The sequence below is a fragment of the Leiobunum rupestre genome, chromosome 6, assembly GCF_980474605.1.
Source record: "Leiobunum rupestre chromosome 6, qqLeiRupe1.1.hap1, whole genome shotgun sequence".
NCBI classification, from domain to species: domain Eukaryota; kingdom Metazoa; phylum Arthropoda; class Arachnida; order Opiliones; family Sclerosomatidae; genus Leiobunum; species Leiobunum rupestre.
Window position 1 is genome coordinate 43,496,242 of NC_143389.1, and position 20,447 is coordinate 43,516,688.

Sequence of the window (20,447 nt, forward strand, 5' to 3'; positions counted from 1 at the left end):
TAAATCTAATGTCATTTTATCTTTTTACGTTCCGCGATACATTTATGAATGATAAGAATTAAGGCCGATTAAAAATATTCATCGATATAATTGCGGGGCCTCTGAGCGGAAGTACACAGAAGAGAAGGGACTACCCATAAAGACGCAAATGTTTTAAAAACATTTGAAGGAGCCGATCCAATAAGCAATAACAGGGTTGGTTTTTCGGAGCGCCAGCATTATTTCGCTCGCCTAGGGACAAGACGGGATATCGAGTTACTTAACCCTAAAGGCAAAACAACATTTCTAGCTCAAGAAATTAATTTTCTTTTGAAAGCGATAAGTAATTTACTATTTTTTATAAAAACGTGATTTTTCTGTAAGATCCTTCCTTCGGTAAAATGACTTTTTTGAAATGGAATAAAAAAATACTTCACAAAATCTACTTTTGGCGTGTTTAGAACTACCTATCAACTATATACGCCTTTAAACTGTTTATAGTGACCTTGAATAACGCGTAAATATCTGGCAATGAATTGAATTAATAGAAACGGTAAAAATACCTATTTTTGGTTCAAAGTTATAAGCTATAACAAATTTTTTATATTTTTATACGTGTATAATATTGTACAGAAGTGTGACACTTCCTATTCTTCTTCACATGCAAAGGTTTTACTGAGAGCTATTCACAAGACAGACTGTATTATGGGGTTCGTCAACGTTTTGCGTCCGCTCGCTCCCGCGTCTCAGGTAGGCAGGTAGCCTTTGACAGCGCCTCGCTAGGGGGAGATTTTCTTGTGATGACGTCACTTCGTTACTAGCTCTCAGTAAAAGCAAAGATAATTTAAACTCGTACCCTAGATTCGAATACTGAGAGCTTTCACATTGACGATTTTGTTACGAAGCGTTTACCCTTTTCCGGCATGTGACCTCAGAAAAATCGGGCTCCATCGGTTGCGGCACGGCCAACTTCGATCACGCGCTATATAGCCCGGCAGCGCGTGATCGAAGTTGGCCGTGGTTGCGGTAAGGCGCAAACCATGGAGCGAATTTTTTCTGAGTTCCGGCGGGAAGTGGGTAAACGCTATCGGCAACGCGCGAGAGAGTGATTTCGAATCTAGGGTACCAGTCTAAATTATCTTTGGTAAAAGTGACAAACTTATGAAACAATATTACAGAATTATGGTATGGCGTAGTAGTAATACCACTGACCATGGCCGCCATTTTTGGCGAAATGTTTTTATCTATCGGAAAAAGCGAAGGTTATGTTTTGTGACGTCATAGCATTAATTTAGTCCATAGAATTGTTTCAAAAATTTGGGACGAATTTCTAGTAGCTACTCCCCTTCAGTCACGTGACTCAGTCATTCATTTCTGCTTCCTAAAACAAGTTATTAGTAGCCCCACCCTCAAAATTCAATCGATTCTGAGGGAGTAGAAATTAGATCGAAAAAGCGTCTGCTAACACGCGTCACGGCGCTTTCTAATAGCGTTTTCCATTTGATTGCTCGAGATTCGCTCCGAACCTGTCTCTGATGGGATAGATCTCGCCCCAATCGACTAGAGTAAAACCGCAAATGGAACATAACATTAACATATTCCCGCGCTTTGTTGTCTTTCGTCTGCTAGTAATAATAATTTTCGCGTCATGGTCTGTCATTTTGCAAACAAAACTAAAAGGAGCACGCAAAAATATGCTCCGATCTCGATCTCGATCCGTTGATCTGTCGAAATCGGCAGATCGGTTTTGAGCGATCTCGGAGCGGGAAATGGAACACGCGAAACTTGATCGAAACAGATCCGAGCACGCAAATGGAACATAGATTGTTGATCAGATCGAACTAGAGCGCTCGAGAGCAGTCAAATGGGAAACGCTATTAATGTAATTAACGCCAGTTAACCTAATAGCGTTTTCCATTTGATTACTCAAGATTCGCTCTGAATCTGTCTCTGACGTCATAGATCTCGCACCAATCGACTATAGTAAAAAAGCAAATGGAACATTCCATCATTTCCATGAACATATTCCCGTGCTTTGTTGTTTTTCATCTGCTTGTAATTTGAATTTTTGCGTCTTGGTCTGCCATTTTGCCAAAAAATCTAAAAGGAACACGCGAAAATTTGCTCCGATCTCTATCTCGATCCGTTGATCTGTCGAAATCGGCAGATCGGTTTTGGGCGATCTCGGAGCACCCGAGAGCGTGAAATGGAACACGCGAAACTCGATCGGAGCAGATCCGAGCACGCTAATGGAACATAAAATGTTGATCAGAGCGATCTAGAGTGCTCGAGAGCAGTCAAATGGAAAACGTTATAAGTTTCTGTTAAACCTGGTGGCCAAAGTGTGAAATTCATTGATCCAACTAGATCAGCCACTATTAGTTTTTCCGCATCGTTATGGGTAAATTTGACTTTATAAATAATGATACTTGCATTTTTATATAATTTTTACATCGTTTGCTTATGTTTTGATCAGTTTATTTAAGTAAAAAACGTTCTTATGACAGTTTAATTTGTCTGTAGCAGACGCTATAGATCATAGGCACTACCTCGGATAAGCTAGCGCCGTTACGCCACCTAGACTCGTCCCGGTCGCGAATAAGATACGCAGAAGAGAGAATTATTGTTTCACGAAAGGCGCGTATCGGCCAAGGATTAGGCTTAATTAGGGTCAACGAAACGTTCGGTGGACGGCAGGGGCCATCTCTAAAGCGCTATTCGAAGTCTCGAGTACTTCCAGATGAGAAAAGGAGCTTGATCGGCAAAACCATTAGATTAGACAAAGACAAAAGGCGAACTAAACGAATGGATCGATCTAAGAATAGCCCCGGGATAAAGTCATCTTAAAAGCTCATTCAAGGATGAGGAAGACCTCTGTGACGTCATGGAATCCTTCCTTTCGCTCAATATCACACACTTCCCCCCTTTATGGCAAACACCTTGGAAATAATCCTAACGGCTCCCCTCAGACCAATATAAACGATCAAAATTTGCTACGTATACACACTCAAAGCCAGAACCTCTTTAACTACCCAATAAAATTTGTATAAATATTGGTACGTATAGCTCCAGTTAACTATATATCATTTTACACGATATTGACAGATTTCAAAATTACGTTTTTGCGCATGGCAGTACCTTTACATTGTGCGGTACAGCAGGCATATTTACCTCCTATCATGTCCTAACATGGCGGCGTATTCTCGCGCGCAAAATGAATTTTAAGATCCACCAATAGTCAAGGCCTATAAACGGAAAGTACGTAGAAACCTGGTAATAAGATTTTCGATAATTCCTATTTGCGACCGAAAACTATCGCTACGCCTTCTTTTGATTGCCTTCGAAAACTAGATAAGTATAGCCATAAGTCTATAATATTATCCAGAAGTTTGTCACTTTGAGGAATATTTTATTGAGCTAGTAACGGAGTGACGTCATCACAAGAAGAAAATCTCCCCCTAGCTAGGCGCTGTCAAAGGCTACGTGTGACGCGAACTAGCAAGCGGAAGCAAAACTGTGACGAAGCCCGTAATGCAGTCTGTTTTGTGAATAGCTCTCAGTAAAACTTTTGCATGTGAAGAATAGGAAGTGTCACACTTATGTCAGAATATTATACACTTATGGTATTATGGTTTTGCGTATAAAGGGATTGTTTATTAAATTTTTTTAAAATAAAATCGATTTAATTGATTTAAATCGGATTTTTATTGATTTTAATTGATTGTTTTGATTTTTTTAAGGATTGATGACTGTTTTCTTTAAAAATTGATAAATAATTTGAGTGCAGCGTTAACGTAAACAATATTACAAATTTATCTTTATTAAATTGGATTATTAATTGATAATAAAATTTAATTTTCTCGGAATTGAAATTTATAAAGAAGCTACTTTTGTACATTTTCATATATACATTGAAGTGTAATACGTGAATCAGACAACCCTGAGCATATTACTGTTTCGCAGCTATAGTAGTGTAAGGATTTAAGCTTTTTAGAAGGCTATGATAAATGAAATATAAACTATTCACGACCGAAAACTATCGCTACGCCCCCTTTGTTTCGCCTTTGAAACCTAGATAGGTAGTGTCTAAAGCAGACGCCATTTCTTTTTCCTCATCGTTATTCGTAAATTTGTCTTTATAAATTATAATACTTGCAATTTAATATAATTTTGGGATCGTTTGCTGATATTTTGAAAAGTTTATTTAAGAAAAAACGTTCTTATGACTTTTCAATTTGTCTGTAGCAGACGCTAGATCATAGGCTCTATCAGCTAGCGCCGATAAGTCACCTAAACTCGTTTCGGTCGCGAATAAAAGGTTAATATTTGCATTTTTATTGTAATTTTACATGTTTTGTGTTTTCTCCATGGTAACACGTTGCAATTACGACGCCCAGATATAGCAACATTTATCTAATATGACAGTAGCAGACGCTAGATCATAAACGCTACCTCGGAAGAGCGTGACGCCGCAGCGCCACCTAGACTCGTTTCGGTCGCAAATATTATAATGCAGCTTCCAAAAGTTAGGATAATGAAATATCTCAACATGTTGGGAAATATATAGTTTTTGACATTTTCCCCCGTTTCCCCACATAAAACAAAACAAATAGAATCCTTGTAGAAGACAAGTGACAGGAACGAAGTACTTCTACCCATCTCTGGATTGCGGGCAAATAAAAAAAAGTTTACTGGGGTTCGATATTGTTCGATAGTATTGGAGGGGGCTGAATTTACTTGGATTTATTTTATGAAGGATATAAGTTCTCTCTTCTTCAGCTTCTCTCTCCATCGCCGCCTATCTTTTTGGGAGAAAAGATATTCAAGGTCGCCCGCACGACGACAAGCGAGCGAATCAAGACAGAGGCTCCCCAAAAAATCGATGGCCGATCCCGAGGCAGGATACATACTCTCAAACGGGAAAAATAAGCCCCTTTATGGTGGTCTCCCGGACCTTCGTTTTTGGTTGCCTTTACTCCCCTCCCTCCCCGCAAATAACACTGCAAATAGGGGTTTATTTGTTTTAGCGCGACATCGCGGAGTGGAACGTTTTAAAACGATTATTCACAACCGAAAACTATCGCTACGCCCCCCTTCGATTCGGGATTGAAAGTTTTTGAAACCTAGATAGTTTTACCGCATCTTTATGGTTAAATTTTACTTTATAAATTATGATACTTGCATTTTAATATAATTTTGGCATCGTTTGCTTATATATGATAAGTTTATTTAAGAAAAAAACGTTCTTATGACGCATTAATTTGTCTGTAGATTGTAGCAGACGCTATAGATCATATGCGTGGAGTCATAGCCCTAGTCCTAGTCGATACCCCCAGGGAGTACGCCGCGAGATATAAAATTTTCACTTTTTTTCAGTGGTATTTCTCAGCCTTATTTCGCTGAGTAAAATGCTTTTGACTGGCAACGTTGTTTGAACCAAAACGAAAATGGCGTTCGCTGGTCGGCAGGTTGTTAGACCGTTATTTTAAATTATCGTCTGCCCGAAAATCAAACGTTGATGTTTATTTTCACTCTGTTACCGATGTCTACTCGTCGTGTGGAGGATAGTGTCATTTCGAGAGTTACGTTGGTTGGTTCGAGGCGTTGAACTGATAGGATCCCCCGAATTAATGAACTAAGGAAACCTAGCAATGTTCGGGGGAGTCTCGGCTCTCGCTCGGAATCGTGGGCGTGCGGTAATCGTCGTTGCTACAGTAGGTGTAGCTTTCCCCAGGCTGGTATAATGGGGTTGATGGCTCGACTGGTAATTATCACCCGCCCCGTAAAAGGTCAGACAACGATAGAGAGCGATGTGGTGTGTATTAAGCGAGAGAAGAAATTACCGATGTTAAAGGAGTTAAGTGGGACGTTGCTAAATACGAAAATGTTATTAGTAGTAATTAATTAACGTAGTAGAAGACGAATGATATAATAGTCCAGTTAACGCCTTTAGATGTATAGGCTTTTCAAAACTCCTTTCTCCCTTACCCAAACCAAGGCGTAAAGGGTTAACAATTTCGGGGGTCAAGTATCAAAACCGTGCTACGTTTTTCATCAGCCTTCTAAAATCGTCATATTTTGAGGCGAGTGGTAAATCGATCTTTACGAAGGGCCCCCGTTTTTCTTCGGGATAAACCTTTACCCAGTTTTGGCGCGGCAGATGTTTCAAGCTTTTCCTCCCTAAACAACACGTGGCCCTTCTGTTATTTATTAATCAAATCTTTTATTTTTAAATCCCCATTGTTGTTTTAGATCCGTAAAGGTAAATGGGGTAATTTTGAGTGACCATTGGGTGGGAATAATATTGAACCATAAGTAACGTAATAATAATTAGTATATATCGATTTATCTTGACAATGGCACCTAGGAGCAACAAACACACCATGATTGCTGTGTTTGTTGCTCCTAGATGGCACCATGAAGGTAAGCCGAAACCGCTGTCGAGTTTTTTAATAAACTTTTTAACACTTGTGTACGATAAAATTTCGTAGTATTATTTTTATATAATTTTTTTAACCAACCTTTTTTCTACACTGACACACTCGCCCAGCTTTGATTTGGACTCGCGATTGAACCGAGAAGTATATTGTCGTCCTTGGTATTAATATATTTCGAGTTGGGCATATTTGAAAACTACGGGGATCTGTGTTGAACTAAACTTTGATAGCGCAATAGCTCTGAAAATCTGTTCGGTGATAATTTTGCGATTTGTCATACTTATAGTTGACAAGAATAAATTCAGGTACCTAAGAATGGGACAGCAGAGAATCTAAGCCTGTTCTCGGACTAAAAGTGTACTCTTTTTACCCTAAAACGTTTTATTCGCCTGTTTCGGGGATGATAATTACTCCAGCCCATAAACTATTCGCTTGTTCCGGAGTATTAGGGCTACTCTTTTTACTTCTTCTGAAAAGAAGGCGTAAAAGAGTAAATCGGATTTTGTCATCTGGTATCCAAAATTATCTGCTAAAAAGAACACAGGCAGCCATTTTTACTCCGACTTAAACTATTCCCCACCAAAGAATCGGAGTAAAATTACGTCATGGCCTTACCAAGAATGTATCAGGGAGACTATCGACGGACACGTTGAGGCCCTAACCCCGTCACGCTAAGGGGGGGGGGGAAGGAGGCGGTCTTATTTTTTGCGTCCTCGCAGCAGCGTTAATCGCGTCGAAAAACGTTATTTTAAATAGCAGTTATCCTACGAGCTTCAGCAAACGAGGAGGGACTTTTTTTAAAAATAAAATGTAGGTTATTTCCAACTTATGTATGGTCACGTCACACGAAAATAAAACTCATCGGTGACGGTGTTTCAAGATTCGCCCATGTTCTAAATCCTACATGGGGGCCTACTCAACTCGAAAATAAACAAAGGCCCCATTTATATTTACGAAGTCATGAAAAAAAACTAAATAGAGAGAGAGAGAGAGAGAGAGAGAGAGAGAGAGAGAGAGAGAGAGAGAGAGAGAGAGAGAGAGAGAGAGAGAGGAGTCTGGTGACCTGGAAATGGCGACCTCTAAAAAAGCTATTTCAAAAATCAATGACTCGTCTATTAGAGAATTTAAGAGAGAAAAGGCGAGCCAGGAAGATGAGGCATGGATGGGATAAATGAATGAGATAAAAGGAGGAACCGTTCAGAGAGAAACCAATGTCATAAACAAGGGGGAGGATGCCATTTTATAGTCTAGATCATCCCACAGTCTTTACGGCCATTACCAATTTGCCACACACTAAAGTAGAGAAACAGACTATACGCTTTTTCATATTTCGACGATCGTAATACTTCTGCAAAGCCTCGCTTCGCCACGTAACGAAATAAGGCACTCTTGGCGTTGCGAAATTGCGTCGGAAGTCTAGCCTTACAAGCCCAGAGTTTTAATATTTACGGCGTGGAATGGGAAAATAGTTCTCTTTGATAAATGCGAGCGTAACGGCAAGCCTTTCTCTCGCTCGCCCATGCAATTCCAAAGAAGGGGGATACGCCAGGGGGGTGTAACAGGCCCCGTTTCTCTTCCCCCCTCTTTTTAACTATTAAGGAAGGCTGGGTGCTATTTTTAGAACGGGGAGGAAGACGGTTACAATTCGGGAGCCGAGGTTCCCCCCCCCCTTTTCAGATTCGTCTCCGAGCCCGTTCCTCTCCCCCCCCCCCGTCGGGTTCCCATCCATACAACCTCGCGCGTCACCTCTCCCTCCTTCGACTGAGGCTTTCCCTTCAGACACGCATCTCGGGATAGGCGCATGCGCCGAGCTACTTTCTTTACCCAGCTAACGCCTAACGAGTAATGTATATAGAGAGTTATATCCCGAAAGACAACTTTTATACGCAGAATGGTAGGAGGAAAGAAGCTTAAGCCTTGGCGCTACTTTTACGAGGGAATTTTAATACCCGGGTCATTCCGAAAGTGCCGAAGGAATATAGGGAAACGAATTCAGGGGGAGCGGAAGAATTTTGGACGAAAAAGAAAACATTTTGAATTAAGAACTACGCCCTTTTAAATGAGTCAATCCAGATTTAATAAACTAGAGTGCATCTGGCTTTTATTTGGTTTATTTTATTTACAACGTATATTTTCGTTCGCTTGGGAGAAACGTATTTAAAATTTTCATCGAATTCGAGCCAGGTTGATCCTTGCAATCTACGCTAACCCTGGTTGCTCGCTTCTCCCTGAACACCGGTTTGAAAACAAGCCTACACAATTTGGAGGAAGTTGATCAAAGCTAACATATTCGCCGATATAGTTCGGAATTCGCGATAAATATACATAGTTTAAACCTATTAGAATTTTAGAAATGAAATGATTAAATTAGCGTGATTTTGGAGACGCGTTTAAAATCCAGCAAGAAAAACAGGGCCGTGCGAAATGCATGGGCGAAACTGAGTGCGGCACTCCGGTATATACTTTCCTATGGTAAAATTTTTGCAGCCTTGGCGGCCGCCCACCTCGCCCCCTCCCTCTTAAGCAAGGCCCTGGAGGAAAAAATGGTTTCGTGAAAAATGAAAATTAAGCCTTTGCATTAGAATAAAAAGAAACCGGAGAAGGGGCAAAACTTCGCGTTTCTATTTATATCAATGCCAAGGCTTGACTTTCGAAACTAAATTTTAGGCTAGTTCAATCCGAGCGCTAGTGAATGGATTTCTCTGGAGAAGGAGAAGATGGGGGTAGTGGCATGATCTACCAATTATCTCGTCCTCCGATGAGATATTGCCGAATTAAACAGCGGAATAGAGCCAACGTCGGAGGCTCTCGAGTACGGGACGCAAATCGAACGTCTAAAGCTGGCTGACTGGCGGTCGCTTTAGCCTATTCTAGGGGGAATATACACACACTGTAAGGCTTGACGCATACACGCTGAAATAAGGTGAAGGGGGGTGGGACCGCGTACAGATTGATACGTGAATTGATTATCTAAAGATACGCTCGGTTGAAACCCGCGGAAGCACAGTGAATAAAGAGGAGAGGATCGAGCATTGAAATCAAAAGATATAAATAGAAGCCTTCATCCCATGCAATACCCCCGCCCTCTCAATACACCGTTTTCATAAATCGACCGCCATTTTTCACTTTTTAAAAAAAAATAGAGTTAATACCCAAGGCACCACCTTCGACCACATAAGCAATGTTGCTTGCGCGTGATCAAGTAACAGGTGGCCGGGTTACAATGCGTAGGAGGGTGGTGGCAAGCCCTTCAAGCCACGCGAGTCAACAGCTCCCTACACTAACTATTACCGTTAACCTTAGCAAGTTTTTATGGGAAGGGGAAACCGAAGATCTCGGGGGAAACCCCTTTAACCAGTGGGGAGAGAACTTACAAACTCTACGCGGATTTTCACCCAGTGCCACTAGCTGGGATCGAACCCGGCTCCTCTTGCTGCGAGGCGAAAGTGCTAACCACTCCGCCACCCCACTTTAACACACATTTCGACTATTCGAAGCAGCAACATGTTTTGCTCTAAGCCCGCGTTTTACAAAAACGATACTGAAAATCTTTACGGGCGTTGCTGTGGTTACGAGCGTTTGACGTTCAAATCGTTCTGGACAAGCTATTAGCTAATAAGGCGTGTGAGATATGATCAACCCAAACATTTCAAGGCATTATGTACAAAAACAGACACGCGTACAACATTTCAATGTCGGCGAAGAACAAACCGAGGAAAAGAGCGATTATACGCAATCAAGATAAAAGTCGGCTAAAATCAAACTATAACGCGTGCGTTCGCGAATGATTCTACGGCACATGCACTACCAATATTTGTATTCCACTTATCACGGAAGACATGGCAATCTAATCGAAAAACGGACTGATATAGAAGTAGGCGTTTAAAGGGACACTAGATAAAATAAATGGGGGCGAGAACTCGGCTCGGAAATCAAAGGTATAAAAAAATATGAGTAGTCACTTTAAATTTTCCAGATCGTTAAGCGGATACCGCTTCCCACCAAAACACGCCGTCTGCACTAGACTACCCCCCGTTCCCTTTCTTTCTGCAGGCAGAGAGAAGCCCCCGAACGACTAATATATTAAATTTATTGGAAAATGAGGCTAACGGACGAACCCAAAGGACGTCTATCTTTAGAGAGGGAGTTATATTTTCTTAAAGGGAAAGAAACTTCGAAGAAAAGAGTCAAAACGGTGCTAGGTGGTCGCCTTTTTTTAGACGCGAAGACATTTTTGGTCTGGTAATTGGGATTCTTGCCAAAGGTTAAACAGATAAGCTAGAAGCAAAAACAACGCGGAGGAGAGAAATGCGAGGCATGACGAAGTTCCAATTTTTTTAATCGCGATGACTGTGTGTAGAAAGACTAAAAGTCATTCTCATTCTTTTTCCATCTATGCTCCGATCGTCTTTCCAGCCTTTTAAGACTACCCGCCTAATACGGCGATAAAACCACCCAATTAGCCACCAAACAGCCTAAATCGTATTCTTTATTTATAGTTCCACTTACACCACACGCTGTTAATAGATTTAATTATAATAAAACACATCAGTGTTAAAAAATATGAATCATTAATGGTGGATAATTGAACAGTTTAAAATAATACCGCCTTATTATTTATATATCCCGCGCGATTGGGCGGTTTCGATATCAACGCGGCAACCCGGTTGAAAGACAGCGAACGCTAGAGTGAATGGTCCTTTTGGCTTCCGTCGACGCGATCCCCGCGTCTCTTCTCCCTCGGAATCTTCATATTAGCCTCAACGCGTTTGTAAGCCCGCAGCCAAAGAGAGCCGGGGAGGAAAGGGTTCGTTTCATCCCCTTAAATGAGATTTCATCTTTAGAATTAAGTGAAACCCCCAGTTTTAAGCTCTTCTTGGCACGAGAGCTCCCCGGAGATATTATACGACACGTCATCAGACAACGGTAGATTTTAAACGAGAGCGAGTGAAAGGAAAAAGGGGTTATTATCCAAGGGATACGAAATTATACGATTAATAAATAGTAGAATCAAGAACTTATTTAAGTTACTAAGAACGTACGAGTTTACCTTCCCGGCCCGTTAACCTTATCTCAAAGGAATACTTCATTTTTCCTATTGTATCACGCCATCTAGTAGCGGCCGTAAGAACTTATTCTTTCGACAAAATGTTCATAACTAGTTACGAAAAGTTAATTTAGTTAGTGCAACTTTTAATTTAACGTGCTGTATTTAACGATTTTATTTTATAAAAAAAAATAGTTAAAAGGCTCTCAATAAGGACTAGGCGCTACGACGTCATAGAAAGTAAGCTATTCGCGACCGAAACAGCTCTAGGTGGCGATGCGGTGCCTTAGTTTTCCCGCCACTTCTTGTGTGTGTAGCGTCTGCTAGAGCCGAAAATAAATACATCTGGGGTCTATGACGTTCTGTGTTGTATTCTAATAATAAAACTAGTAACTTCTGAGGAAAATATTATATATTTTTATATATTTCAGCGCGATTTAAAACTTTGATTGTTAGTACCGTCTGTTAATGCGCGACCTGTTACTGCTTCCGTCTGCTGCCGAATGAGGGCGTATCCATAGTTTTCGGTCGCGAATAGATAAAACATAGTATATCAACATGGAAGCCATGGCTATAAGCTATGAATTGTCAAGAATAATATTTTAAAGACAGATCCCCGACTGAATTGGTTATTATTGAAATTCGCATTGCGATTTTCAGTTATGCTTAGGGAAGACATACGTTCTCATTAACCTATATAAGTTCTTATGATCGCTGAAACGTCTGGGTAATCAAAATGAATTGGTTACATTTTTTACCTACCAAAATTAGGGTATTTCTTTTAAATCGAATGGAGAATTTATCCATTTTTCTTTTAGTAGATTCCCAAGGTAGATAGTCTATACTATATTAAAGTTTTAGGTTTGCAGACATATCGATCGAAACGTGATAAACAACCCATTTCGACACCCAATAAATTTATTCCAATATCTAGTGAGAAAAATACGGTGACCGTTATACACCCCAGATATACTATTAAAAAATATGTCTATATAATCCGGTATGGATTTTCTACAATAAGCAAATCGATCATTTATTAAACGCTATTTTCGACTATTTTTTATGAAAGATATATTGTGACATTTTTATAAACCACCGTTTTCGGTGACACCATTAATTTTATCGCAGTTTTTTTCTTTAATATTTTGCAAAATACCCACACATAATAAATAAAACATGAAGGCATATATACGATTTTCCCCACTTAAAACTAAACTCCTACGTTAAGCGTAATTTTTTGTAAGACTAATAAATTGAATTAAATTCAATAAAAATATATTTAAAATCGTATAAGTATACCATTTGATACTTTACAAGTTCGTATCAATTAAAACGTTTAACGATTAACGATTAGATTGAATTGAGTTACGAATACGATAAAAACTTGTTTTTGGAAAAGCTTTGAAATTAGGTCGATGGTTTCTCAATGGAAAAATAAGTTAAGTAACGTACGAATTTCAATAACTGGGATGAGGCTGACGGTAAAATGTTACAACGATAGCGTACCAAAAAATTGGACACTCGCCACGAAAGATAAGAAAAACCTTGACCGCAGCGCGCTTAGGGTCAACGTCTTCTCTATTAGCTCGTTTAACTGATGATCCTACACAAAAATAATACGGTAATATATAATGGCTACGCGCCGGGTAACAATTTTGAAGAGAATCAATATAACAACGTATAGCAGATTCCCAGATTATACAATGGCGTACGGCTATCAATATTTCCTCATATATAAATCTTAGAGATAAGTTATTTGGTTTATGGTTAAATTTTCCATTCAAATCCTAGGCTGGATCTGTTTTGACAGGCCCTCAAGGGGTCGGAGTGTGCAATAACTGGTGGCTTTACCGGGGAGTCGGGGTCCGGCTCTTGTAACCCGTAAGGGCGGTGGCGCACTGGGAGATGTTAGCTCCGTCCAAAGGGTCCTATCTCCGACCTCCGACTTCAGTCAGGTGTGGGCTGGATACTGGGCTTCGGCCCAGGCTAATGGAGAGGGGCCGGGCAAACTGGCCGCCTCGGCGGATTGAGTAGCCTGCTGTGGGGCTGCGGGCCTCCGTATGAGGGCACGGCGGACCCATCTCCCGGCCTTTTGGGCTCCCACCGGGATCTCCGGTGCCAGCTGTGCCGGGTTATGCGGGCTGCTATGTGCCCGCCGTTCCCCTTTAGGAGCTCTCTCCAAAGGGCTTGGCTCCCTGCCTTTGTAGGTGGGGTGTCGGCCGGAGTTGCTAGAGCATCCGTTCTCTATCCCACTGCTGTGTGCGAAGTGGCGGGCTGGTCGCCCCATTGTTGCACCTTCTGCTGGGTTGAGCGGCTTGCGTCGAGGGTGCGACCATCAGTAGTGGGGTTCTGCTACCCATGCTGGTTTTGTCACCTGTCCGGGCTTGTGGACGCTGGCGTAGGGCATTCTGATGATAGGCCTCCGGTGGTGTGGTTCTCTTTACCGGTACACCGGGCTATAAATTCTGACAACATGGATCTGTTTTGACAAGAATGTAATTATTTATGCTTGGGGAGAATTACAGGGTTGCCACAAAAATTTCAGATTAAAATTCCCTGACTATTCCCTGTTTTCCCTAACCATTTTAAGAGATTTTCCCTGACTTATTAAGGCCAAAATTTTTCTTTTATATTTTACTTTTATCAGAAGTTAATAAATTTAGATTTATATTTCAGTAAAAAGGTTATTGCAATTTTGAAAAAATTATCCAAACTTTCAAGGAAATAAATGGTAATCGTAGAATTTGTCATAGATCTAGAGTTAAATTACCTTCAACAAGTGCCAAGATAATTCCCTGACTTTTCCCGGAATTTTTACCAATTCTTAAAATTCACTGACATTTCCCTGACTGTTTAGGCCCATTTTTAAAATCCCTGACTTTTCCCTGATTTCCCTGTTTTCCCTGACTTGTGGCAACCCTGAATTATGATCACAGGCGCGCGCTTCAGTCGAGTCGGAAGACGCGAGATACTCCTTGGTTTCGTCTATGATTTGTCAACGTTACGTCGGGAATTCAAAGAGAGGGGTTTTCAATTTACGAGTTTCACAGAGCCTGAAGACATTATTGTTAACACTTTTACAACTCATCTGCCAGTCAATTTGTTTTTTTAACTTCTAAAATTGGATTTCTTAGAACGAAGCTAACACCAAATGTTAGCGATCGTAAATTTGTAAAAACGTCCGCGACTTTTATTACTTTTTGGAATGCGATAATTTAAAGCCGTCTTAAGCCTTAAACATTTGTTTTTATAAACCGTTTTATTTTGAAAAACCAACCTTGTTAAAACGAATTTTACATATTGCAAATTATCCTATAATGAACCGTTTAAACCCTATCATATCAGTAATTTTACTCGGAATTATAACCCTATAAGCATAAGTAACATAGTAATGATCAGTATGACAATTAGCTAATTTTCCGAGATATTGCGCAATCAAGGTTTAGTTCAGCACAGCTAAAAGTGTCCTATTTGATTTAATCGATTATTAACCGTTTTACTTTATCTATGATTAATTGTTTATTAAACATTGTCATGGCAAACCTCAATCCGAGTCTTCACTAGTATCTATTAAGCTAATTTAATTTAAATGAAATCCCCTAGACATCAAACTGACCATATATTGTAATTTCCTTATGTTAACTCGCCAACCCCAATAGTGGAAGTTGAGCGAGCACCCGGGCCATAATTTATTGATGTAGTCCTTACATGATTTGGCTCCTTCCTCCTTAAAGGACCTTCCCGAGACCCGATACGTCCTACCGAGGCGTGCAAAGCCTACATTTTTATTTCTCTAAAAAAACTAGAGAAATAGTACAGTTTATTAACTATTAAAAATAGAGCGTGGAAGAAGAGAAGTTGCAGACCTTTTCACGAAACATAAAAATCGTTACAATCTAAAGCAGACCGGGGATGTCTCCGAAATAGGAACGTTTGTCAACGTTACGGGAAGGGGGTGACGAAAGGTAAAATTTGGGGTTGCGAGAAAACGTGGGTGGACGCCCCCAACTTCCTTTTGTTTCCCCCCCCCGGGGGATCTCCCCGAGAATCATTTCTGAACCCCCCTCGTAAAATCTGCAATCGAAATGCAGTTAGAAACACCTTGCCGATAAAAATAAGTCGTGGCAAACTTGCACGAGGCTTTTAAATGAGTTTTCGATCGCTCTTCACCCCTCTTCTCTCAATCCCCGTTGAAACCTGGCCGGGTCGATAACTTTCATTCACTAGCCTACGTTTTAGTTTAGTCGAGGACTCATAATAACCATCGAGCTCACTCTATCCTTATTAAAGGTAGCTCGCGACCCACTTTCCTTCCTAATTCTTCACTACCAAGTTACAACGCGGAAAATATCCATACGAACAATGGATTGCTACTCAAATACTCTCATGGTAAATAATGGAGAAGATAGATCCGTTGCAATGGATTACTTTGCATATACGAGAAATTGATTTATCAGAAAACATCAACCCGAACGGACGAAAATGTTAACTGAATAGGCTTTAACGTTACAAACTGAGGCCAGTAGCGTAGCCAGGATTTTGTTTGGAGGGGGGGGGGGGGCACGCCATTGAAAAAAAAAGTAAAAAATAAAAATATTTGTACGTACAACCATACGTTTCGGGGGGCATGTGCCCCATGTGCCCCCCCCCCCCTGGTTACGCCACTGACTGAGGCCCAAATTCCTCTTTCATCTGTTAATTTTTTGACAACGCGACTTCGCATAATCCCCCATTTTCTATCTCGGAATTTTTGGGCGATGTCCCAGGGTCATTTATTATCGATTTTGATCGCAGAGGGCGTTGAAAACTGATTCATACGAGCACCGGGCCTCTTCGATATCTCTCCCTCCTTTAATTACACATTTTCTATTTTGGGAAACAATACTATTTGTTTTAGTAGAGTGTTAGAAATGTTCAAGAATTTTTTCACCCCCAACAAAAAAGTGCCGCTCGTGATAAATATTGATAGACAGGTTTTTAACTGATACGCGTCGAGTTTATTAATTTGCGAAGGAAGTCGGTGTCTGTCGAATACGCCTTTGCACCTCTTACTTTTAGCGGGTATCGTTAGAATAAAAATCCTTTTATCTTTACCGCCTTTTATTTTACACAATTACCCCGATAACTCGGTTTTGAAGGAAATTTTTTTCATATTTTTAAGAAAACTTTTTAGACAATGAAAAATATTTTTAAAAGCGTGGACAACTACAATGAAGGAAAAAATATCAAATTAATGGATTGTAAATGATTAAATCCTTATATAGTTCCATTGAAACAAGTCTTTTTTTTAAATAATCCGTTAATATAAAAATGTCGTCTTAATTTAAAAAAACTTTCACAATTTTCTCTAAAATAAAAACTAATATAAAATGGTTATGTCCTCTTTTAAAAATAAAGAAACTCGCGCCACAAAGACGAGGTTAGAAACACAGGTCCTTTCATGGACGCTAGCTGTTGCGAGTTTTGCGTCTAGTTCACGCTAGGCGATCGATGTCTTTAACTTGGCCTTCGAGAAATATTATATAAGCCTGAAAAAGGGACCTATTAGGAAAGACGGCGGTTCAACGTTAAAAGAAATTGCCGTAAACATAACACCCGCGACGCAAATACCACCAAAAATGGCTTCGTAGGCCTTGGCGCGAACAAAGGCCTAAATAGAGAGACCCGTTATGAGTTTGACAATTGTATAATAATAAACGAGTGTTCAAGCGCCATAACCCCAAATATTTTGTTAAATTCTCATACAAAGACTTATATCGAGGTGAGCGGTACGCGAAAATTAAGCCAGGTCTTAGCCAAATAACTAGGCCAAGGCTGTTTATTTAACGCGATTTATTAACGACCCCTTTTCGCGGTTCTCATTCTTTTAAGACTAGCCCGCCATCTGTAGCCGTATATCGGAGAAAAATAATTTATTTTTTAAATATTTTAAAAAGTTAATATATTTAAAGCTAGATTTCATAAAGCTGATCGATGAACGGTAGAATCGATTTTTGCGAGTAAAAGATTATGGATTTATCCATTAGAAAGAACCGAAAAGGCGAAACTACCGCCATCTGGACGGAGATTGGTAAAACTTCTAAAGGGCGCGAATTTCAATTTTCACTTTCATCTCCCAATAAAAAACCCCGAAGAAATACCTTCGTTCCACCCATTTTTCAACCCTTCTTAATTATACTTTGATAGAGCGCTCGATAAGAGGAGTAAGCTGAAAAACGCCTTACATTAAAACTGGAAATTAAGCGCTGCGGGGCAGCTTCTCCCCAAGTAACTAAAAAGAGGGCCCGAAAAGACGATCAATATTTCGATCGCATCTCTTTCCACATACCATTATAAAAAAGGTCCCCCGTTTCGGTTGCCCCCTTTTAAAGATTAGAAGATTGGAATTGCTAATATAAGCGCGGCATCTTCCAAAATATTACATCTATTATTCATCACTCGCCGCGTTCTCTTAGCTTTTCGGCGCAATAATAACTATAATTATAAATTTACCACCAGATTCGGTTTTTTTTTCGCCATTTCTTCTCTTCGATTACGAGAGAGACTTTTAAAAGGAATCAATGGGGGAAGTTTTCAGTCCGTACGCCGCGGGAGAGTCACTCTTATTTTTTACGAAGCTAGAAAACTAGAAGACACATTTTGAAAGTCCCATACCTTGATGCCAGTGTAGACATAACCTAGAATGGTAATAGGTGGCAGCGAAGGTTTCAAAATCCATCGATTCTCTAGAACTCGTCGATTTTGAACGTGGCCAAGAATTAGACTTTGAAATTACGCGAAATGGGAATAGCATTTAATCGGTCTTTTTGGGCTCAATTTTCAGATGTCTCGCGACATTTTGTTCCTCGTTTTTCAAAATAAATATCAATGGCCGGACCTCGAAGAAAATAAAAGTTAAAATTCTGGCGATAGGCTGAAAACCGGAAAAAAGCGACTACATGATTTCCGGGATGTGACGTTTACGGATCCGTTATTTTTCAAGTCATTTTAACGAATATACGGAATATGAGAAAATATTCTGAAAGGGAAACTATTTCTTTACAAAAAAAGACTAAAGTAAAGGTCACCTAGGAAGTTTAAATAAAGAACGAGATGCGAACTTTGGCCTTTCGAAACTACAAAGGGAGGTAGTTATTACACGTTTTGTAGATTCTTATAAAAATCTTCTAGCTTCGGTACTGAAGCGAAGTAATGAGAATCGAAGATAGGTAAACCCTTGTCCATCTAGGGAATCGTATTTAGTTTCGTGATGTTTCGATGGTACATTTAAATATTGTAAACAGGAGACCACTGTTTACTTATACAAATACAAACAAAGCGCGGAAAATACCGCACCTTTAGACTACATTGTTTTCAATTGAGTAGGCGTGTTGTAGAGCGTAAAAGGTCGTTTTCATCAGGGCAACACCGCACAGACGCCGAACGTCTACGCAAAAATATTGTATTACACCTAATGGGGACTTTTTTTGCGTCGACTTTAAAATATTTTATTAGCCTTGGTTTCCATTAGCGCGCGAAACGGCGCGTCACTAAACTTTGGGACGTAAAAACTTATTAATGCGCGTAGCGAAAAATATATTAAGACGGGAGTGGAAACCAAGCATAAAGCTTGGTTTCCACCAGCGCGCGTCAAAAAGCGACACTCAGCTTTGAAATGTGCAAATGTTCTTACGCGCGACAAAAAATTTACATTATGACGCGCTCTTACGCGCGCTAGTGGAAAACAAGCTTAAGCCTTGGGTTTCCACTAACGCGTCAATTAATTTAGGCCCGCACAAATATTTTACGCACGTATAGAAATACGGAGGATTTTTTCGCGTCGACGCATATATACAGGGTGTTTCAAAATGTTATGCAAAAATGTTAAGGAGTTGTAGGGGGTGAGTTGAGAAGTATGCCTGTTTTATTTCCCCATTTTCCTACGATGAGTTAAAAGAGCGCCAGAGAGCTCCAAAGTGTGGCCTACTAGCCCCTGGAAGTAGGCTGCAACAATAACAAAACCAAGCAGCGGTAAAATGCTAACATTAAGGTTTGGGTTCGTGTGATAGGTGAAAAAGGACTTTGTAAACAAATCGAGGTAACCAGCGTAAAAAAGTAAACTTAAACAAGCGCTTGGTTTTGCGCTTGTTGCAGCCTACTTCCAGGGGCTAGTAGGCCACACTTTGAAGCTCTCTGGCCCTCTTTTAACTCATCCTACGAAAATGGGGAAAAACAGGCATACTTCTCAACTCACCACCTACAATTCCTTAAATGTTTTGCATAACCTTTTGAAACACCCTGTATATTGCATTAGGTCTAACGGGAATTTTTGGTGTCGACTTTCACCATCGTGGTGTTTTTGCCCTAGTGAAAACCAACCTTAAGTTGCTTGGCATTGGCTTAGCGAAACCCCCGAAGTTAAAGCGAGCTACAATTTGCGCGCGCAGTAAAGCCCCGGACAATTTGCAAAGGTCGATTAGAAATAATAAAAGGAACTTACAATCAAAGGCTGGTTCCTTGGCATCCTTGTCCGCCTTGGTTTTTGGCATCTCGGCGGATTTTCCCAGGGGAATCGACTGTCTTCCGGGAGATTTGACCTGATGCTGGTCGCCACCGGCGCTGACCTTGCGAGGGTGGCCAACGGTCAAAGCCGAGGTGGTCGAAGTTGTCGAGTTCCTTACTTGATTGTGTTTGTGTCCAGAATGGACGTGACCCGAGGAGCCATGGTTGCTCTTCGATTCCGATCGACCAGCTCCTGCGGCGGGAAGAAGGACGACAGAGTTAATCACCATTCTCCGACTCGCAAACAATGACTTTAGCAGCCCATGAATAATAATTACCGCCATTTGAGTTTCTAAATGAAGAACCTAATAGCCTAAAACCGATAACTCACCGTCTACTGTCTAATTTCACCGTCAAATTGGAAATTGTAAATTAACTCGCGCAATCTTTCCTCCGTGTAAAAAAATATTTCACTTCGTTCTGCTCAAGTATTTTAAAGTTAT

The 20,447-nt window shown here is 40.4% G+C and overlaps 1 protein-coding gene across 5 annotated transcripts in view; it reads right to left on the bottom strand.

Annotated features, from left to right (window-relative positions):
• Positions 1 to 20,447, bottom strand: part of Pka-C1 (Protein kinase, cAMP-dependent, catalytic subunit 1) — a 114,986-nt gene that overhangs the window by 10,528 nt on the left and 84,011 nt on the right. For all 5 annotated transcript variants that reach the window (XM_090179693.1, XM_090179690.1, XM_090179692.1 and 2 more), the window contains exon 4: positions 19,943 to 20,197. In XM_090179693.1, the coding sequence (XP_090035819.1) occupies positions 19,943 to 20,197 (255 nt within the window). The remainder of the gene's footprint in view (positions 1 to 19,942; positions 20,198 to 20,447) is intronic.